Raw genomic sequence first — 22,761 nt, 5'->3', positions numbered from 1 at the left:
CCCTCCCAGTAAACACAGGTGTCATATTTCCCTCGATCTTTTTTCCTTGCTGCTTTCTGGAAAGTTATTTGTTTTTCTTTGTATCTGGATATGCACCTATTAATGTGCCATGGTGCAGGAAATAAATTAATACAAAAAGCCTCCTTGACTTCATAGTGATAAGCAAATGCTTTGTAAACCACACAAAAGTTTGCTGTAACTCCAAGTGCATCCCCAATATGTTTTCATTGATGTCCCTAGTCTTGGCCGGGTATTTCAGTATGAAATTTATCGTGCTTAGGAGAAACTTACTTTTCTCCTTAAATATTAGCGTAGGTTGGCAGAGTTGAATAGAAAGAGATAAACGATTGAGGGACCCTCATCAAACAGCAGTCACATGAACAGCACAACATGTTCTTGGTTTTCCTTTGTTATTGCCTAACTGTTGAAAGGTTTGGTGTTCTCGTGGGGTCGTACACTTCTTGAGCTGAGTAAGTATTTCGAAGTTAAGTTGACTCAGCTGTCTGCTGCCATGTTACGTTTATATTTAAACATATGACTAAAACTATTGTTCAGTCTATGGGTAAGAAAGAGGATTAACAGGAAGAGAACACAGTCTCCTAAAAGCACTCTGATTAGAAGTATACTTCTTTTTGAGAGTGTCAGTTTCCATTGTTGTTTCTAGCTGTTGGACCACTAATTGGGTTCTGGAACTTCTTTCTGAAGAAGTTGAAATAGGATCAACTCATATTTGTTGAGGTATAAAATCAGTTCTAAATTGTCTACATCTTGATTTGTGATTTAATGAAATTCTCCCCAGTTTGGGCTTTACTTAGTGAGATATAAACTGTATTACTGAAAATCCAGGTCTGTGTTGAATAAATTATAATTCTGAGAAGGAGGACCTTGGCTCTATGTAATTTGTTCCTTTTCTTCAATATGTCTATTAGTATGAGCAAGCTGCTGATGCAGAACTAGCTTGGGTTGCTGAAACAAAACGGAAACTGATGGCCCTGGGTCCAATTCGCCTGGAACAGGACCAGACCACAGCTCAGCTGCAAGTACAGAAGGTGAGTATAACACTGATGTGTCCACTGTGCCCTGAGCAAGTGTAATCATCTGTAGCTTAGAGTGACTAGGAGAGAGTTTCTGGCTATCCCAAGTCAAGTGGGATGATTCAATGTCATGATGGTGGATAGAGATTAATTTTATAAATATTTGGTTAGGATAAGAAAGAGATTTTTTGCTTTGTGAAAAGGGAGAAAAAGGCCCTTTAATCCAGGAAAGAACAGTTAGCAATTTTCTGGATGATTTTTAGGAGAGAAGGTATTTTGTAAGGTACTAAAAGATAAGCATTGAAGATGTGTGGATAAGCAAAGTGTCAGACTCTGTCAGAACAATTTTTGATGTGGCTTTATTAAAGCAAGGAATTTTTCATAGGTTGTGTGTAGCTTTTCACTAACACATGCTTGGGGGCCTTTTACTTCTTAACTATATTTTCCTTTTCAAAGGCTTTCTCCATTGACATCATTCGACACAAAGATTCAATGGATGAACTCTTCAGTCATCGTGGTGAAATCTTTGGCACGTGTGGGGAGGAGCAAAAAGCTGTATTACAGGTGAATTACATTTATTTATTCACTATTTCTTGTCTTGATCATGGTGAATCAGAAGTACAATTGAAAATGATAGTTTAGGGGGCCAGCCCTATGGTTGAGTGGTTAAGTTCACACGCTTCACTTCGGCGGCCCAGGGTTTCGCCAGTGCGGATCCTGGGCATGGACATGGCACTGCTCATCTAGGCCATGCTGAGGCAGGATCCCACATGCCACAACTAGAAGGACCCACAACTAAAAAATATGCAGCTGTGTACCCAAGGGCTCTGGGGAGAAAAAGGAAAAGTAAAATCTTTAAAAAAAAAAAAAAAAAAAGAGGGGCTGGCCCAGTGGCGCAGTGGTTAAATGCACATGTTCCACTTCGGTGGCCCGGGGTTTGCCAGTTCAGATCCCGGGTGCGGACATGGCACCGCTGGGCACGCCATGCTGTGGTAGGCATCCCACATATAAAGTTGAGGAAGATGGGCATGGATGTTAGCTCAGGGCCGGCCTTCCTCAGCAAAAAGAGGAGGATTGGCAGCAGTTGGCTCAGGGCTAATCTTCCTAAAAAAAATAAAAAGAAAAGAAAATGATAGTTTAAGATTTTTTCCCCCTCTATTACTGATAGTGGTATTAGAGTCCAACTTGATGTTCTGGAGAATTCAGGCTCCTAACCCTGTGTTCACAAATATCTAAACAGTCATATTGCATAATGTGAAATATATTGCAAATCCATCTTCTTTATAACAGGAATTGCTACTTACCTTCAGTCCATAAGGAGTGATCTTTGAGTTACCTTTCCAGGTATCTGTGATAGATTTTTCAGAACCATGTGCAGATATTAATTCCTTGTTCAGACCCTTCTAAAAGATCATACCCATTTCTAAAAGGGTTGGCCAAGGGAGTTAGTTTGTAGACCAGTTTTATTTGTTTTTTGTAAAGGGTATGGTTAGCCACTGTTTCCTCAGAAATCTTCATAAATTGATTAAGCTATTCACCCTAAACATATGAAAAATAAATGCCAAGTTTGTGGAAACTTTTTTATGAGGAAAAAAGACCAGTGAAAATTGACGGACAAAGACTATCATAGCCCATGAGATGTTCAGTCTTAAACTAACCCATTGTAATAATGCTGTATCTAAAGTTGTGTGTCATCACTAAAAGGTTAATTTTGCTGTGTTGTGCTTGTCTGTTTTACTATCTTTGAAACTACTTTCATATTTAAAAAATTCTAGAAATAATACTTTGATAGGAAAATTAGAAAATTCAGATAAAATAAAAATCACTTGTAATCTTACTAGATTAACCCATTTTTTTAACATTTTAGTGTGTGTTCCTTTAGACTTTTTAATGTACATTTTTTCTTAAAAGAAGTAATAATATTTACACTTTTTATTGTTGTTCATAGGAAAAGACAGAGTCTCTAATACAGCAATATGAAGCCATTAGTCTGCTCAATTCCGAGCGTTATGCCCGCCTAGAACGGGCGCAGGTCTTGGTGAACCAGTTTTGGGAAACTCATGAAGAGCTCAGCCCCTGGATTGAAGAAACTCGAGCGCTAATAGCACAATTACCTCCTCCAGCTATTGATCATGAGCAGCTCAGGCAGCAGCAAGAGGAAATGAGGGTAAGGAGCCTGCCAAGTTTTGTTTAATCGCAGACCTGAACATGGGCTTCACAATTTATTCAAAAACAACACATTTATTGGTGCCTACCAGGTGTAAGTTTATGTTATGAAGTTAGTTCTTTATCAGTTAGAATTTCTTTGCACCATAAAAATACATATCTGAATTATTTCCTTTGTCCTTAATATGAGTCAAAGAATAAGATGAAGATGTCAGAAGCCTGGGTGTTACAGAAGTGAAAAACTAAGTAAACCTCAAGGGAATTTAAAATCTTTCCAGGGACAGTGGGGTGTTGTTAGAGTTGGCGTTGGGTTCTTTCCATTTAGTTAGGCCCCAACTGGAGTGAGAGCCAGGAAGGAATGTCAGAGAGCGTTCGCTGCACATAGTTAAGATGAAAGGGAAATTTGCAGACACTTCAGTTAAAGGTATTACCGTGAAAGATATTTTAATGTTTATCTTATTTGTGGTTTATGGCTTGTGCCTATTCCTATCTCTGTATTCCTGTAAATGGAAGGATGTAAACTGAAAGTAGCCAGCAGTAAAGTCAAGGAGTGGATGGATTACCAGAAATGTTGCTTATTTGTACCTTGTCATGCTTAGTGTCTCTCAGTCTGGAGAGGGAAACAGATATTAAACCATGTAAATTACAGTATGGTACGTAGAAGCATTTATGTGTGCAGAAGAGGGTGGAATAAATTTGTACTGTGGGGGAGAGTCAGAGAGGATGTGTCCGGGAAGACTTCTTGGGTGATAGGACGCCTGAACTGGCTTTTGAAAATTAACAGGATTAGGTAGTTTCAAGAGACCAAGACTTAGATGGGTTTTTTTTCCTTCCATAATTGGTGAGATGCTGGGACTTGCTGGTTTTTAGCAATTAGATTTGTTCCTTTCAAAGTTGCTGTGAGCTCTGATCAAAGTATTTAAGCAAATAAACTGGTATAAAAAAGCTCATTTTATTGTAATCCTTGTTTTTTTACGTAGCAATTAAGGGAATCCATTGCTGAACACAAACCTCATATTGATAAGCTGCTGAAGATAGGCCCACAACTAAAGGAGTTAAACCCTGAAGAGGGGGAAATGGTAGAAGAAAAATACCAAAAAGCAGAAAACATGTATGCCCAAATAAAAGAGGAGGTGCGCCAGCGGGCGCTGGCCCTGGACGAGGCTGTTTCCCAGTCGGCTCAGGTATGTGTGTTGTCTTAAACTCATGTAACCTTCAACTGTCCTTTAGTTTAAGCGAGAGGTTTCTGTATCAGGTATGCCTCCACTCAGGAATGTCTATACCAGCATGCTGATGATACATTATCAATAGACTAGGAACCTTTGCCTCTCTTTATTTTCATTCCAAGAAACATTGGTATACTGACCCTGTAAGGAGGGTAAAATGCATCTTGGCTGGTTTATATTGTCTGTTGACAGCTTCCTTGAAAACTTTATATTGTGATGATCCTTTAGCAGGGATGATTTTGGGTAAATTCCTCTTGAAGCAACAAATGCCTCACAAAAAGTCAGATTCCTACTATGCCTATTATTTTCAAGATTTAGAAGACAGCACATTAGTTTTCTTCCTCAGGAGGCCACCAGCTAGCTCCTAGTTCAGAGCAAGATGCTTGAGTGGGGAGAAGTAAGAGTCAGAGAAACATGAACCACCAGCAGTGGAGTTTAAAGCATGTAACTACATACTTTTCAACTAATATATTACTATTAGTGATACTTTTGTCATGTCTGGGTATTTTATTCCTATGTTTAGTCAATATTCTTGGTTAATATTTGTACTTACTCAAGTTTTTCCCCCCACCTTCCGTCCCATCTCTCACTCACATTGTGGAATGTGTTACTTTGTGTTGTTGCTGCCTGCTCCTGTCTTCCCCACATCGTCACATTTCATTGTTGTGTTGACTGCGCCCACCATTACAGATTACAGAGGTAAGGTACCCACCCCCATTGGGATTAGGGTGTTCTTATGAAGCTGAGAATTGAGAGGATTACCTATACGGAAATTTCACTTAACTTTAGTGGAATAAATTTTATTAGTGCAGTTTATTATGCCAGTGTCATTTGGGGCAGAACCTAGAAATGAAGGAGTGATGGGAAGAAAATCCCACGTTATTTCCTGTAGGACACTTACAATTGACAAGCCTTATTTTAATTAATGAATCCAGAGTTGGTTTTAGATAGCTTTTTTAGGGACCAAACTTATCTGTTCTGCTCCCTTTTCTCCCCTCTCTGCTTCAGATTATAAATGAAAATTTTATAATTTTAGGCATGTTATTCAAAGTATCAGAAAAGTGGAAAGATAATTGTTCTTTTAGAATAACATTAGATTTGGCCTTCTTTGATTACCTTTCATCATGCTAGCATTTTCCTTTCTTACTGTTATTTATGGTGGGTTGTTAAATTGCATGCCATGATACTTTTAAACTCCAAGTTATGTAGCATGTTGAGTTTCCCATTCATTTACACAGTTGGTAGAGGGCTTCTAACTTGTTGGTCTAATGTATTGCATGCAACTGTCATCTGAGATGTTGACACACAGACTCACCAGTTTCATAGTCTTGTCCCTTTCTCGTCACGTTGGTTGGAATAGGGGAAGTATTGTGGCAGCACTAATGATTTGAGTTGATTTCTGGTATATTACTTAATATCTTTTTGATTTTTCAAATAAACATGTGCTTTCTTTTTCTGGTGGGCCGGCTGTGGTGTACCATACCCAAACAGTTTCTTAGCCAAACCCAATACTTGACAGCCAACAGGCTAGGCTGAGCACAGGTTATCCTAAGCAGTAGTAGATTTATGCCTTGGCCATATTCCCTAACATTTTCCCCAGAAGTGTGATGAAGTATTCCTGTGATGGCTAATGATCTACCGTTTGTTTAGTTCCATGATAAAATTGAGCCCATGTTGGAGACTCTGGAGAATCTTTCCTCTCGGCTGCGTATGCCACCACTGATCCCTGCTGAAGTAGACAAGATCAGAGAGTGCATCAGCGACAATAAGAGTGCCACCATGGAGCTAGAAAAACTGCAGCCTTCTTTTGAGGCCCTGAAGCGCCGCGGAGAAGAGCTCATTGGGCGATCTCAGGGAGCTGACAAGGATCTGGCTGCAAAAGGTACTTGATGAATCTAGTTATTTTTTAAAGAAAATCAATAGAATAAATTCTAGGCTGTGGTTACCTCCAGCATCCTGCCAGATGTGTTTCATTGAGTGTAAAGGCAGTCCCCAAGTAATGAGTATTCTACAAAGTCATTTGGAAGTCATTTAGAATTCAGAACACGTCTCCCCATTGAAACAAGATTACAATTGGTAGTTAGATTCCCAGGCCAGGAAACAAATGCTCCTTTAACCCCTTATATGAGTAAACTGTAGTATCAATGGTGGGTAGAACATAACGACCTTTTATAACACTTTCCATGGGAAACATAGCAAGTTCAACACAGAACACTGGAAATCAAGTCTCATCTCAGCTCCTTTGTAAGTTAGGGGTTTTGTTACTTAGCAGTACCTTTATATTAGATGATAACTCATTTCCAGACTACTACTGTGATCTCTTTATGTGGGAGACCAACATACTGTGATCTCTTTATGTGGGAGACCAACATAAGTGGAAAATGCAAATGTGGAAATAATAATAATAATAAAGCTGAGGTAGAAAACTATCACAACTAATATACAACTATGTACCCGGGGGCTTTGGGGAGAAAAAGGAAAAAAATAAAATCTTAAAAAAAAAAAAAAGAAAACTATCCTTCAGTTATAAATTTTTAGAGCTTTTTTTAAAAGATAATTTCAGTGAAAACATGAGAATTAGATGTAATTTCTCATGAGGCTGATTTCAGGTACTTAGAGAAGTCTTATTCACTCTTCACCCCTCAGAAATCCAGGACAAATTGGATCAAATGGTATTCTTCTGGGAGGACATCAAAGCTCGGGCTGAAGAGCGAGAAATTAAATTCCTTGATGTCCTTGAACTAGCAGAGAAGTTCTGGTATGACATGGCAGCTCTCCTGACCACCATCAAAGACACCCAGGACATCGTCCATGACTTGGAAAGCCCTGGCATTGACCCATCTATCATCAAACAACAGGTTGAGGCAGCTGAGGTAAGAAAATAACAAAACCCCTTCTCCTACCTGTCTGTCCTAGAAAAGTGCTTATCCAAGTACTTTGTGTTAACTGCTTAGCCAGGCCGAGTGCCGTAAAAGTTTTGTTTTTTTAATTTAATAGGATTTTTGTCCACTTGAAAAAAAATATGCTCTAATTATAGTAAATTTCTTTTTTTTTTTTTACAGTCAAGTTTTACCACTTACAGATTCATATAATCTCCACCAATTGTGATATAGAATGGTTCCATCATGCAAAAGAAGTTGTCTTCAATTTTATTTATTTATTTATTTTTTAAGATTTTATTTTTTTCCTTTTTCTCCCCAAAGCCCCCCAGTACATAGTTGTATATTCTTTGTTGTGGGTCCCTTCTAGTTGTGGCATGTGGGACGCTGCCTCAGCATGGTTTGATGAGCAGTGCCATGTCCGCGCCCAGGATTCGAACCAACGAAACTCTGGGCCGCCTGCAGCGGAGGACGTGGACTTAACCACTCGGCCACGGGGCCAGCCCCTTCAATTTTAAACTTAATTCAAATTAGCAGAAGATGCTTAGAAAATCCAGTTTTGCTTTCATTTCTGAATTTAGTCCTCACTACAGTGTACATTATTTCATTTCTTGAGTAACTTTCTTAAATGTAGAAACATAGAAGGTAGAAAAGAAAATAAATTCTAAACTCATCATCCAGTGATGATAATTGTTACTTTGACCTACCTTTTTCTAGTCTTTTTAGGGAGGCTGGTTTTTACCAAATGCATCTCTTGCTTCACTTTGTCCATGTGGCACAAGCCACAGCTGTCTCGATATTATTTCTCTTACGTCTTTCTTTTGTTTCAGCCATTCTCCCTCTCCCAACCCCTGTCCTTGCCAGTCCAAGAACCGCTTTTTAGAATTTGGCACAGAACTGATTTTATTCAAAACTGTATAGCCTACCATTCCTAATATGCTAGTCTCTCAGCTCTTAAATTTGCGACTTGTACTGTATTATTTTACCCTTGATGATATATTTCTCTGTAATAACTTTCTGGCTATAGATTATAATCTGCTTGGAGGCAGGAAGGGGTGAACTTTGGTAAATTATTGAAGCTTGTTGCACCTTTCCCAGACTGTTTTATGTGTATATAAATGAAAAATAACCAGAGTCTGAAGCTTCACTATTTAGATAAGTGAAATATTAAGAACCATTGAAAGGCTTGTGTGAAACTGACAGTTCTGTTTAACATCTGCCATTGATGAGGGGCTATAAATTACATTTGTAAAGTTTGGAAAGTTCTGTTCTGCTTTCTGTTTTGACTTATATTCTGTTCATTTACATGTAGACTATTAAGGAAGAGACAGATGGTCTGCATGAGGAATTGGAGTTTATTCGAATCCTTGGAGCAGATTTGATTTTTGCCTGTGGAGAAACTGAGAAGCCCGAAGTGAAGAAGAGCATCGATGAGGTGTGGAGAAATGGATAAAGAGTTCAGACGAAACATTAGTGGGCTCAGACTGAAGAATGGTGTTAATTGAAGAGTCTGATTGACTGTTTTTCCCCTAGATGAACAATGCCTGGGAGAACTTAAACAAAACGTGGAAAGAAAGGCTAGAAAAGCTTGAGGATGCTATGCAAGCCGCTGTGCAGTATCAAGACACTCTTCAGGTGAGAGACCACGAGATGACCACCACAGAAATAGGGGTTCTGTGTTCTGTTTGTCATTTTCTGAATCCAACATAAGACTGGATCACCTTTACAGGACTGCAACATTCTCAAACCTAAGACCATGCTGTTTCTGTGTTTCTAGCCAAAGTTTCCCACTTCTCGTAAGAAAAGTACTGCCATACTGAATTTTTGCTCTTCCTGCCACATTTTTCGTCATTCCGTGCTCATGATATTTATCCTCATGGTGGCTATCCAGCGAAGCTGACCTTGCTAGATGTTCCTGACCCAGGTTATCTTGACACAGTAACTTTAGGACATCATGAGCTTGCTAGCTCGCTATGAGAAATACTAACTTATATTCACATTTAGTTTTTCCAGTTTGCAATTTGTTTTGGACACTATCCCAGTAATGTTGGCTTGGTTCTTAAATCCTCATATTATTGGAATAAGGTACATTTTCCTTTGCCTCTGCCCCTCCTCCACCTAAAAACACAAATAGCGCAAGCTACTTTCAATTATCTCTGCTTATATTAGCAGAAATAATGCTAATTCCCTCCCAACGCCTTATGTTTTTGTCTTTTGACTGTTTATTTGTATTTTTATTTTAGGCTATGTTTGACTGGCTAGATAACACTGTGATTAAACTCTGCACCATGCCTCCTGTCGGCACTGACCTCAACACTGTTAAAGATCAGTTAAATGAAATGAAGGTTTGTACCTAGAAATGGCTTTTAGAGAAGAGTTGCTTCTTTTTAGTTTTTAAAGAGTTGGTTTGGTATTAACATTAAGTATGTCTTTGATAGGAATTCAAAGTGGAAGTTTACCAACAGCAGATTGAGATGGAGAAGCTCAATCACCAGGGTGAACTGATGTTAAAGAAAGCTACTGATGAAACAGACAGAGACATTATCCGAGAACCATTGACAGAACTCAAACACCTCTGGGAGAACCTGGGGGAGAAAATTGCCCACAGACAGGTAAGGCAAATGGTAGGGTACATAAATCAACTACTGTCTACTGTTTTCTAACTTCCTAACAAGTGTTCCCTGTATCTTTTTCTGAGTAGCATAAGCTGGAAGGTGCTCTCTTGGCCCTTGGCCAGTTCCAACATGCCTTAGAGGAACTAATGAGTTGGCTGACTCACACTGAAGAGTTGTTAGATGCTCAGAAACCAATAAGTGGTGACCCAAAAGTCATTGAAGTTGAGCTTGCGAAGCACCATGTAAGTATTTTCATTTTCATGTCTAAACCTATTGGTTTAAGACCAAATATTGCCACCAGAAACCTTTTGATGTTGTGTGTATGTTAGACAACCAGGCTTGATATATCTGTAGAGATAAATTACGTTGTTCAACATTTTTTAGGTTCTAAAAAATGATGTTTTGGCCCATCAAGCCACAGTGGAAACAGTCAACAAAGCTGGCAATGAGCTTCTTGAATCTAGTGCTGGAGATGATGCCAGCAGCTTAAGGAGCCGTTTGGAAACTATGAACCAATGCTGGGAGTCAGTGTTACAAAAAACAGAAGAGAGGGAGCAGCAGCTTCAGTCGACACTGCAGCAGGTATGTGCATCGTCCAAGTTAGGTAGGTGGAACTGTGCACATAACATTCGGAAGAAAACCCATCTAAGTCAGTGAAAGGAAAGCAATTTGGAGTAGAATCCTCTGTGTCTTGAGAGGAAGATCAGTTCTGTGCTGGAACTTGTCTGGAAAGAACAGCTTTGGACTGAGTGCTTCTTGTGGGGTTAGTTTGTAGCACAGTCTCTTTATTTACTATTAAAGTTAGTAGATCTTTGCTATAATAAACCTGTTCACAGATTCAGTCATGTCTTCGATCAAGTCAGGTCACTTCTCACCAGTATCTTAGTTAATCAATTCATCAGGTTTTATCAGACATCTATACTATGTTGCAATGAGCTCTGAAGGATTCTGCTAGATTCTAAAAATCAGTAACTATATTGGCCCAGTGCTAATCCAGCAACAGAACAACTGTCTGAGAGCAGCCCAGAATTCCTCCCTCAGGACAGATTCCTCATATGGTCATTTAGAAACTTTACTTTTGAAGCTAGAATTGACTATTGACCTTGCTGATATGTCTTTTCTTAAAAGGCCCAAGGTTTCCACAGTGAAATTGAAGATTTCCTCTTGGAACTGACTAGAATGGAGACCCAACTTTCTGCATCTAAGCCCACAGGAGGACTTCCTGAAACTGCTAGGGAACAGCTTGATACACATATGGTAAGAGAGATTTCTTGAAGTTGAGCATAAGCACCCCATATTCAGTAGCTCCTTTCTGAATTCACAGAGATACATGTATCTGGGAGTCTACAAAGTAAGTATATTTTTATCTGCAATATAGTCTAGCCTTGGGGATTGCTGCTTATATACAGGCTTTTAATACCTTACCATAGGCAACAGTAGTGACAGGGAAGAGTCAGCTGAAAATACACTGGTGATCTAGTAAATTTTGAGTTTATTAGTTCAGGTTGGCACAAGAATATTGATTTGAAGGTGAGAGCATCAAGAAGACAAACATGAGGCCAGGCCCAGTGGCCTAGTGGTTAAGTTCAGCAGACTTCACTTCAGCAGCCCGGCTTCAGTTCCTGGGTGTGGACCTACATGACTTGTCTGTCAGTGGCCATGCTGTGGTGGCAGCTCACGTACAAAAAGAGGAAGATTGGCAGTGGATGTTAGCTTAGGGCAAATCTTCCTAAGCCAAAAAAAAAAAAAGATGACAAATACATAACACAGATGTGGTTGTATTTAAGAAAAAGACTACTTTGGGGAGATTTAGGGAAATCCAGTAGGTACTGACAATATTTCGAGAAGGTATGCTGAGCACAAAAGGCAACATAATTTCTAGGCAAATCTTTCAGGAAAGGGGAAATTATTAGCATCTATTTTGTGACCTCTGATCCTTACCAAAAAAATTCTATTTACTTGGAGACAAAATTATTTTAATATTAAGCAAGAATAGTGGGTTTCACTCCCTAACAGCTCTACAATTGAACTGAATCCAAAAGAAAGGATTTTTATCAAGGTGAAACCTTCCTGGACTTTTCCAGACTTTGCTGGTAAATCTGTGTTGAGGGGATCTTCCAGGGAATTGGTGTAGCTGATATCTTCCCTGCTGTTTCTTGTAGGAACTCTATTCCCAGCTCAAAGCCAAGGAAGAGACTTATAATCAACTGCTTGACAAGGGCAGACTCATGCTTCTAAGCCGTGATGATTCTGGCTCTGGCTCAAAGACAGAACAGAGTGTAGCACTCTTGGAACAGAAGTGGCATGTGGTCAGCAGTAAGATGGAGGAAAGAAAGGTATCACCACAAAATACAGTGTGTGATTACTGTGTTTGAGTCGTTTGCTTGGTGATTGCATGTAATTAACATCTAGTTTCTATGAAGATTTTTCAAAGACCAGTATGTTGTACCAGAAGTTGCAGAACTGATGTCCTCAGAATTTCCCTCATGCTAACCAAGCTATCTTTTCTGCTCTTAAATTTCTGTTTTCTGTCCATGTCAAGTTGCATTGATGGTACTAGTTTCTGACAATATTTCCTTTTATTATTCATTCCTTTTCTGCATCTACCAGTTAAGACATTACTGCCTGTTGCTGCTCAGTGATGGACTGTATATCCCGTATTAATCACTGATTTGTGTTCCTACTTAGAAAAGGTTATGTTGGACTTGGTAACTTGAGTTTGGGAGGGTGGGGACACAGCATGCAGGGGGTATGACTAATAATTCCCCACAAGGAATTTGGATTCTAGTGTAAGTGCAATGTGCAAAGAATTTCACTAAAAATCAGGAGAGAAGCAAGTTACATGGCTTCTTCCCTCTCTTCCTCAAAAATCAAGTTCTCAAAAGAAGAAAAATGTTATCGGGGATAAAGGCCCCAAAACATTGTTTTTTATAAATACCAAGTTTGAGAGTATCACTCTGCACAGAGTTTCTGTGTCGGGTAGATCAAATGTAAAATATGTGTTCAAATTTGTTGGCCACGTGCATTTCGGCAAATAGTTATTAACGTGTGTACCAGGCACTGTGCTAGATATATAGTGGAAGCAATAAAGGCATGGATCCTATCATTATGAAATTTTATGGGCAGAAGGACATAAAATAAATATTCACATAAATAAATGAACATTTTGAGAGAAGCATTGATTTCCTAGAATTTTTCTAGTGTAGGGTCTGGTAATTTTGTTATATGAAGAATGGCCAGTGGGCCTGAGTATATGATTGTATTCTAATTCTTGGACAGGATGTTGTCTATAATTCCTGCAGAATGCAGAACTAAGGCTAATTTTAAAAACCAAGGACGATTCTGCTCATAATCAGGAAGGCTCTAGTGGGTTTTCCCAACAGTGGGAAGACTCAAGATACAATTACCCATCATTGCTGGAACTGTTGCAGCAAAGGCCAAGTGTCAAATGTAGTTATTTCTGATTTTGTGAGAACATTACATTCCAGGATCACTAAAATCGTTTAGTAAATGCTATACTAAAGAATACGTAGATGAAACTATGTGGAAAGAGTTCCTGCCATCTAGGAACTTGCAATATATTTATTTCTAAGTACTTCTATCATAGAGTTGAAGTAGATTTCATTTTTCCACTTGGTTTAGATTGGATCTCTACATTTTTGTGACACTCACATTATTGTTTTTTAGGTTACAAAAGTAACCTGAAGACAGAGGAGAATAAAAATCATGTAACCCAACGAATGACAATTAACATTTTTTTTACAACTTGGGTTTCTTTCTGTGAATATTTTGGATGCATTTATTTTTAACAACCTGTCATTATTCTACTTTGCCTGCCTGGTGGATGGGCCAGGGGCAGAGGCGTCACCCACGTGTTGGGAGTAGAGGTCTCTGAGGATGGAGCTGGTAGACTCTGGAACGGGAGTGTACTCATGGAGAGGAGCACGTGCCCTGAATGAGCCACTGTTCTGCCATTCTGATTTAGATCAAAGTGTCTAAAAATTTACATCTAGTGTTGTCAGATTTTTGCTTAGAATATCATGGCTTCTTTTATTACCTTTTTTGCTTATAGCCTAAAAGTAAGTTTCAGATTCAGACATTTTTAGGTGCCGTATTTTCTGAAAATGTATTTAAACAGAGGACACTGCAGTGAGCATCATCTTTACAGTAAAGTGCTTTTCACGTGGTGGTTTATATACCCTAGAAAGTACGTTAAAGGAAATTGAGACTGTGCGAAGCAGGTTGCAGATCCTGCAGCTGTCACCACTAAAGGGTCTGTTCACTTACATTTACTGAATAGTTTCATTCCTGTTCTTTAATGCCCCTGGAAGTAGAGAATGGCAGAGAAGGCAGCTTAGGAGCAAGTTGTGCTCTTTCGCTTTCCATGTGCAGTTGTTTCAGTTTCAAACACTAGCATTAAAATCTCCCCTTCTTTGCAAACAAATCATGTTTGGAGTTTGATTAAATGAGGCTTCCGTTTTAGAGGTCATTTCATTTGGTGTACAATTCATGCCTTTATCCTTGAAGCTATAATTCCTGAATTTGGCACTTTTTCTTTTTGTGTGTGTGTTTTAATTAAAATTCAGTCAAAGCTGGAAGAGGCCCTCAACCTGGCAACAGAATTCCAGAATTCCCTGCAGGAATTTATCAACTGGCTCACTCTAGCAGAGCAGAGTTTAAACATCGCTTCTCCTCCCAGCCTCATTCTAAACACTGTCCTATCACAGATAGAGGAGCACAAGGTAACTATGACATTGTGATGTTGCCTTCCTTCTGAAAGTACTAGTTGAAAGAGATATTCCTCTATCTTATCTTCAGTTTAAAAAGAGGAATATTTTTCCCCTTAGGTGTTCGCTAATGAAGTAAATGCTCATCGAGACCAGATCATTGAGCTGGATCAAACCGGGAATCAGCTAAAGTTCCTTAGCCAAAAACAGGATGTTGTTCTAATCAAGAATTTGTTGGTTAGCGTCCAGTCGCGATGGGAAAAGGTTGTCCAGCGATCTATTGAGAGAGGGCGATCCCTGGATGATGCCAGGAAGCGGGCAAAACAAGTAAGTTGTAAAAGAAAGATACTGATTCATTGAACAACCTTGGGCTGCACGTGATGAGTCTCTGGATTGATGCACATAAAAGTCGCACATGCACATTCATTACTGTTATGACTTATTTCCCATGTGTTTTTAGTTCCATGAAGCTTGGAAAAAACTGGTTGACTGGCTAGAAGATGCAGAGAGTCACCTGGACTCAGAACTGGAGATATCCAACGACCCAGACAAAATTAAACTTCAGCTCTCTAAGCATAAGGTATAGCAGCTTAGGTCCTGAGCTTGATATTCACTGAAGATTATAGCTTGCTAAAAATAAAAGTCAAAACTAGTCCATAGTAAATAAATTGTTTAATGTTAAAAAGTCAAGATGATGAAGCTAGCATTCCGTTTATATCTAGACAGTATCTAACCATGACAATTGCTCACTTAGAGGACAGTTCAAACAAAGTCATGGTGGGAGTAACCAGTTAAAATTGTAGGCATTTAGAAATTGTCAAACACTGTCGTAAGTGGCAAAAACAAAAACATAAATTTCTTAAGGATAAGCTATTGTTAATTTCAGTTCAAGAAGTAGTGATGTTCATACTATAACTGGTTACCAACCTGAAAACTCAAAAAAAAAATGTTTTGTCCCAAATCAAGGTGTCATCTAACTTTCACCATGTGTTTTTCTTTTCTTTTTGGAAACAGGAGTTTCAGAAAACTCTTGGTGGCAAACAGCCCGTGTATGATACCACAATTAGAACTGGCAGAGCACTGAAAGAAAAGACTTTGCTTCCTGATGACACTCAGAAACTTGACAACTTGCTGGGAGAAGTCAGAGATAAATGGGATACTGTTTGTGGCAAGTCTGTAGAGAGGTGAGCATGAATGTCCCATTTATGGGCCTGTATGTTGTCCCAAAAGTAACTAAGAAACTTACTGGCTTCCACAAAATGGTAGTAAAGCTAATAAAGCCATCACTAAAGAGGTTTTGTGGCATCTCAGTATCTCCAGTTAGTTCAGTGAGAGTTATGATATAATTTTAATAAAATGAAGTAAAGATCTCTCATTTTAAACTTAAATCTTACTGTATTAGAGAAGCCTGTAAAATCAAGCCAACAGTAAGAGATCAGTAACTCTAAGTATTTATAAATCACCAATGTGTAATACCAGCAGCTGTCTGACTGACTGCTCTCACTGTGTCTGATGCTGTGCAAAGCCTCCACATGTATTACTTCATTTAACCATCGTGATACCTGACCTGTACTGAGCAGCTACTACTGAGTATGTGCCAAACTGTGCTTACTAACCATTAATCCTCGTAACAGCCACTAAGGGTGGGACTTTTATTCCCATTTACGGATGTGGAAATTATCAGAGAGGTTTGTTAACTTCCCCAAGGTCACTTAGCTATTGAGTGAGATAGGTGGATTTTGAAACTAGGCAGTTCAATTTTGAAAATTGTACTTTTTTCTTTTTTTATTTTTTAAAGATTGGCACCTGAGCTAACAACTGTTGCCAATCTTCTTTTTTTTTTTTTCTGCTTTTTCTCCCCAAATCCCCCCAGCATAGTTGTATATTTTTTTAGTTGTGGGTCCTTCTAGTTGTGGCATGTGGGACACTGCCTCAGCATGGCCTAATGAGCAGTGCCATGTCCGTGCCCAGGATCCCAACTGGCGAAACTCTGGGCAGCCGCAGTAGAGCATGCAACCTTAACCACTCGGCCATGGGGCCAGCCCCTGAAAGTTGTACTTTTATCCACTTGTACCCACTGTGCTATGCTAAGTATTACACTATCTCTATGTTGTTTGTGCTCCAATTTTTTAGGTGAGGTAACTGAGGTTCAAAGAGTTGAAGAGACAGCCTAGGGTTACACAACTGGTGGAGAGCTGGGGGTTGAACTCCTGGCTCCAGACCATTACCACAGCCGTCCTCCTCTATGGCGTGGTGTAAAGTAATGAGCACAGACCTTGGGTCGTTAGGGTGTGTCCATGGGCATAGCTATTGGACTCTAAGGTGCCAGAAGGGCCTCTGTACTTGTCTCCTGCACCATGCTTCATTCTTTCCTGAGAGTGGTTTGATTAAGTGGTCTCTCTCAGTCACTTTTTACAGGATTTCTAGTCATTCTACTATGGTGGTCCCTTTCAGTAGTCAGAGTTGTAGGCCATTCATAAAAGAATCCCTAAGGGGCTGGCCCCGTGGCCGAGTGGTTAAGTTCACGCGCTCCGCTGCAGGCGGCCCAGTGTTTCGTTGGTTCGAATCCTGGGCGCGGACATGGCACTGCTCATCAAACCACGCTGAGGCAGCATCTCACATGCCACAACTAGAAGGACCCACAACGAAGAAGATACAACTATGTACCGGGGGGCTTTGGGGAGAAAAAGGAAAAAATAAAATCTTTAAAAAAAAAAAAAAAAAGAATCTCTAAAAAGGTTTGTGTGCTTTTCTCAGGCAGCACAAGTTGGAGGAGGCCCTGCTGTTTTCAGGCCAGTTCATGGATGCTTTGCAGGCCTTGGTCGACTGGCTGTACAAGGTGGAGCCACAGCTGGCCGAGGACCAGCCGGTGCACGGGGACCTCGACCTCGTCATGAACCTCATGGATGCCCATAAGGTAAGGGGTGAGATCTGGGCTGCATGGAGCACGAAGCCTTGGGTCGTCCACCTGTGTGCTCATGCTGACCTTCTAGGGGAGAAAGGAAGTCTGAAAGAAAGAGCCTGTTTCTCTGCTTGTCAGAGAGGCGACTCCTTGCTCTGTGTTTAAACAAACTGTTGCCAGGATTCTGCATCAGTCACAAAGAATTTACCAAAGTTGGTTTGATTGAGGTTTGGCAGTATGTAAACTTCCTTTTGATGTCCCCCCGCTCCTGTTTCTCTCTCTCTGTTGAGTCACAAAATGAATTTAAATTCAGGAGACCCTCAAGATACTCATTTCCACTGATTCCTAAAATAAAAATGAGTGCTTTTTTGACTACTTCTGAACCTAACAAGCCAAACACCATGCATACCAATATTTAGTGTAATCTATACCTGTCATATTGAGCTGCATAATGTCCTCCTGCTTTAGCACAAAGCATCAGCTTTACCTTGAAATTACATCTAAGTCTTATTGTGCGCATGGCAGATGTGTTCTTATTTAACTCCCACAATTCTGGAAATGTTAGTATAACATTATTCTCATTTTACAGACACAAAACTGGACTCCAGTTAAGCAGCTTATCCAAAGTCACACCACTCGTGTTTAGAGCCACATCTTCTGTTTGTCCTTTCTTACACATCATCATGCCTCATTCTGTGCATAAAAGACACGTGACTGGAAACTACTAAGAAAAATGGAACTAAGTGATTACTTTCTCTGTGATTTTGTCTCTTGGATTCAAAACATTTCTAAAACAAACTAATTCTGCTGTTTTCTAGGTTTTCCAAAAGGAACTGGGAAAGCGAACAGGAACTGTTCAGGTCCTGAAGCGGTCAGGCCGAGAGCTGATTGAGAATAGTCGAGATGACACCACTTGGGTGAAAGGGCAGCTCCAGGAACTGAGCACTCGCTGGGACACTGTGTGTAACCTCTCCGTCTCCAAACAGAGCCGACTTGAGCAGGCCTTAAAACAGGTCAGAGCTGTTTGCTGGGACAAACATAGGGGTGGATCTGAGCAGATTCATTCTAGTTTCTTTAGCAGGATCAGTTCCAACCAGTCTCAAAATGAACATAAAGTCAAAAAGTTGATATTCTGAATGTTCTACAAGATTTTAACACTCATTTGTGTTAGAGAAATAATGAATTCAGTTGGTTTTCAAAGATCTACAAATGAAAGGTGACCTTTGTGGGGCTTTGAAAGGACCATCAGTTGCCTGTGATGCACTAACTGAGTTCAGGCCAGACCCTTTTTCTGGCACTCCCCAGTGTCCAGGACCTCGGCTGCAGAGAGAGGTTCAGTCTTTTGTGCTTGGTTTTTTCAGGCAGAAGAGTTTCGGGACACAGTCCACATGCTGTTGGAGTGGCTTTCTGAAGCAGAACAAACACTTCGCTTTCGGGGAGCACTTCCTGATGACACAGAGGCCCTGCAGTCTCTCATTGACACCCATAAGGTAACCCAGCCCCAGGGTGCAGTGACCCACACCACCCGCCACAGTGAGGGCTGCCCCACCACGAAAGGAAAGCAGCTTTTGCTTGGCCACATCAGACCCTACTTGAAAAGGAGCTAAACTAGAATGGGCCCAACTTACTGGCTTAGCAGGGATGAGAGGGAAATGACTGGTAGGTTTTGTGACACCTTAAAGAACATTCATTTCTACAAAAGTAATACGCGTTTGTTGTAAACAAGTCAGACAGCATGGTGTTATATAAAGAAACCATGGACAACTCCACCTTCTTTACTCCTCACCTGCACACACCTTTGCTTGACTTTCCTTGTGTTAGCAGCTTCAGGCCCTGATCTGCTCCCCCAGAACCACTTACCAAGCTGCAGGATATAATGCAGTATCTGGGGCCTCAGTATCTATCCTAATGAGGTGGGCAGTGTTTCCTTTTTTAATTTTTGTGTTCCCCACCAGGAGATTTTATTCTTAGTTTTGTCATTGTATTCTGTTGTAGATATCTTTTAAATATTGTTGTGTTTTATAGCTGTCGTATTTGTCCAAGGCAATACCATTTACACATATGGAAATGAATAAAAACAGGAATTTATAAAAAGAAAAAGAAACTAATTTAGAACAGGAAAAAGAGCATGCCCAGCCTGGAAAAGGGGGCCCACTTCTGTCCCTGGTCCCTGTCATCTGTGGCAGAGAAAGTCATTCTTGTGTAAACACTTCACTGTCCCATGTCTATTAGAACTGGAAAGAAGATGCCAGAGATGCCCAAATACAGGCTTTTAGACCTCTATGTCAACAGATGCAGTCAAAAAATACACAAGTTTTTCCCCCTCAGTATAAACTAACAATGCTGCTAGAATAGATTTCTTAAGTTTTTTGGTTTCAAATCCTTTTTGTTTAGGAATTCATGAAGAAAGTGGAAGAAAAGCGAGTGGATGTTAACACAGCGGTAGCAATGGGAGAAGTCATCTTGGCTGTCTGCCATCCTGATTGCATCACTACCATCAAACACTGGATCACTATCATCCGAGCTCGCTTTGAGGAGGTGAGCTCCTAGTTTCAGAGAAAGACTACATATGCCCAAGAAAATGGATTTATAGCAATAAAATACTATGGAGCTTGCTTTCGTTTCTTTTTTTTTTTTCAGACAAGGAATCTTTCACTGTGAATATCTCAATAAGAATTAAGTTAGCGTTTTAGTAATGACTGTTTTCTTGATAACGTGCAGAAATCTGGAAGAATGGTACTGGTGTAGTGATGTGTTAATTGATGACTTCCAATGGACATGAGTATTCTTCCCTCCTTCCTGAGAAGTTCTGTGTTTAATAGGACATACTAGATTTGCTTTCAGGAGAGCTGATTTTTCATTCCAGCTCTGTCACTGGAGCAAGAGTGAAGCCTCTTGACTGCTTAGGTGGTCTTCCCCCTAAAAAGTCATTGTTAGGATGAGATGAAAAAAGGATGTTGAAAACGAGGGGACGTGCTTGACTGAAAGAGCCAATGGTTTCTCTCCTCCCCCAGGTCCTGACATGGGCTAAGCAGCACCAACAGCGTCTTGAAACAGCCTTGTCAGAACTGGTGGCTAACGCTGAGCTCTTGGAAGAACTTCTGGCCTGGATCCAGTGGGCTGAGACCACCCTCATTCAACGGGATCAGGAGCCGATCCCTCAGAACATTGACCGAGTTAAAGCCCTGATTGCTGAGCATCAGGTACCTTCACCACATCGTGTGGGTCATTGGTGTTTCCTGCATTACTTGAGGAGCCCACTTCTTTTGCCCTCTGCTTTTGTTTTTTAGTTGATGCTTAACCTACTCCCACAGACTTAGTAGCTTAAAACAACATGCACTTCTTCTCTCACAGTTTCTGTGGAGCAGGAGTCTGGGCATGAATTAGTTGGGTCCTCTTCTTAGGGTCTTCACAGGCTGAAATCAAAGTGTCAGCCAGTGCCAGCACTGCAGTTCTCATCCAGGCTCATTCAGGTTGCTGGCAGGATTCATTTCATTGTGGTTGTAGGACTGAGATCTCCCATTTTCTCACTGGCTGTCAGCCAGGAGTCGCTGTCAGCTCCTAGAGGCCACCTTCAGGTCTTAGCTGACTGACACTCTCACTACATGGCAGCTTAGGTCTTCAAAGCTAGCCGGAGAAGCTCCATTCTGCTCTGACATCTTATATCATAAAATGTAATCCAGGGAGCAACTATGCCATCCTTTTCACAGGTGTTGACCACACTCAGGAGGAGATTACTTAGGAATTATACACCAGGAGTGGGCTTCTTGCGGGCCATGTTAGAAATCTGCCTGCCACATCTTGTTTTATTTACTTGCCTCTGAGCCAAGGCCCCATTGGTCTAACCCCGTTACACCAGGGTTCGGAAAGGTCTCTTGCATGAACCCAGAGATGAACTCAGACAACACATCAAACTAAACTCAATGAAGGAAAGGTCAGTTGAGCTATCTTTATAATAGATCCTTAGGAGGCAAATATGGTTTCTTTGTTTTTGTTTTTGTTTTTTGAGGAAGAGTAGCCCTCAGCCAACATCTGCTGCCAATCCTCCTCTTTTTGTTGAGGAAGACTGGCCCTGAGCTAACATCCGTGCCCATCTTCCTCTACTTTATATGTGGGACACCTGCCACAGCATGGCTTGCCAAGCAGTGCCATGTCCGCACCCCGGATCCGAACCGGCGAACCCCAGGCCCCCAAAGCGGAACATATGAACTGAACAGCTGTGCCACCAGGCCGGCCCCCAAATACAGTTTTTAACCATGATAATTTACACTGAATGTAAGCATGGATCTTGCTTAGTTATACTATGGAACATCGGTCTTTTTAGTGTATATACGTAGTTCACTTTGTCAGTGAGAACTCCCTAGACTTCCTATAAAGTTTACCTGCATTGACACCTTCTCTCCTGGCTAAATGAGAGGTTGTCATCTTCCTATTCAAAGCTTCTCCTTCTGTTATCCCCTCTCCTCCTGGTGTCCTCAAGCTCTCCCATTCTATTTGTTCTTTCCTCCAAAGCTGCTCAGTATGTCCTCTCAACCCTGTGTCCCCCTCCAGTTACCCCCACTGTTCCCTCCCTCCTTCTTCTGACGAGCTTCTTGTTCCCTGCCTTCTCTCTTTGTTTCCCACCCACTCCCCAGGCCCCTGTGGTCTGGTTCCCATTCCCATCAGACCACTGACACTGTCCCAGGCACGTGCCACTAGCTAAGTCCAACTGATGCTTTTCAGTCTTTGTCTTATTTGATGTGCAACATAGTTGCCTCTTTCTTCTCAAAACTCGTTTCTTTTGACGTCTGTGTCCTCCTGTCTTCTTGTTTTCCTCCCATCTCTCTGATGATTCTTTCTCAGTTGTCTTAGCCAGTTCCTATTCCTCTGTCTACTTGTTAATGTTGTTCCCTGAAGTTCCATTCTTGCCCCTCTTCCCACACTGCTGAGTTCTGTCTAGTCCAACAGCTTCAGCCACCATCTAGAAACCTAAGACTTCCAGTCTCTTTCCTGATCTCCAGCAGCAGCATCCCCTGAAGTCCAGAGATTCAGTAAGTCAGAGCCAGCTCTAAAACTCCATTTTATCCTTGCTTCCTTGCCTGACTCCACCCTTCTCTTCCACACCTGCTTCCTCTCTTTTCGTCCACCCAGTCACCCATCATAGAAGCCTGTGATGTGTGTCCGGGACTCCTCCTTTTCCTGTACCCCCTACGTCTAGCCAATCATCAGGTTT

General features: G+C 40.8%; 1 protein-coding gene across 20 annotated transcripts in view; it reads left to right on the top strand.

Moving 5' to 3' along the window:
• Positions 1-22,761, top strand: part of MACF1 (microtubule actin crosslinking factor 1) — a 324,410-nt gene that overhangs the window by 278,950 nt on the left and 22,699 nt on the right. For 14 of the 20 annotated variants that reach the window (XM_046661294.1, XM_046661293.1, XM_046661284.1 and 11 more), the window contains 24 exons: positions 930-1,049; positions 1,491-1,598; positions 2,983-3,201; positions 4,181-4,384; positions 5,117-5,125; positions 6,077-6,308; positions 7,073-7,299; positions 8,618-8,740; positions 8,839-8,940; positions 9,549-9,650; positions 9,744-9,917; positions 10,007-10,162; positions 10,305-10,502; positions 11,049-11,177; positions 12,083-12,256; positions 14,507-14,662; positions 14,768-14,974; positions 15,108-15,227; positions 15,662-15,831; positions 17,405-17,564; positions 18,368-18,562; positions 18,911-19,039; positions 19,944-20,087; positions 20,564-20,752. In XM_046661294.1, the coding sequence (XP_046517250.1) occupies positions 930-1,049; positions 1,491-1,598; positions 2,983-3,201; positions 4,181-4,384; positions 5,117-5,125; positions 6,077-6,308; positions 7,073-7,299; positions 8,618-8,740; positions 8,839-8,940; positions 9,549-9,650; positions 9,744-9,917; positions 10,007-10,162; positions 10,305-10,502; positions 11,049-11,177; positions 12,083-12,256; positions 14,507-14,662; positions 14,768-14,974; positions 15,108-15,227; positions 15,662-15,831; positions 17,405-17,564; positions 18,368-18,562; positions 18,911-19,039; positions 19,944-20,087; positions 20,564-20,752 (3,747 nt within the window). The remainder of the gene's footprint in view (positions 1-929; positions 1,050-1,490; positions 1,599-2,982; positions 3,202-4,180; positions 4,385-5,116; positions 5,126-6,076; positions 6,309-7,072; positions 7,300-8,617; positions 8,741-8,838; positions 8,941-9,548; positions 9,651-9,743; positions 9,918-10,006; positions 10,163-10,304; positions 10,503-11,048; positions 11,178-12,082; positions 12,257-14,506; positions 14,663-14,767; positions 14,975-15,107; positions 15,228-15,661; positions 15,832-17,404; positions 17,565-18,367; positions 18,563-18,910; positions 19,040-19,943; positions 20,088-20,563; positions 20,753-22,761) is intronic. The other 6 variants (XM_046661299.1, XM_046661298.1, XM_046661297.1 and 3 more) reach the window with 1 other exon arrangement.

This window comes from Equus quagga, chromosome 5 (genome assembly GCF_021613505.1).
Source record: "Equus quagga isolate Etosha38 chromosome 5, UCLA_HA_Equagga_1.0, whole genome shotgun sequence".
Taxonomy (NCBI): domain Eukaryota; kingdom Metazoa; phylum Chordata; class Mammalia; order Perissodactyla; family Equidae; genus Equus; species Equus quagga.
This window is presented reverse-complemented; position numbering and strand designations above follow the sequence as displayed.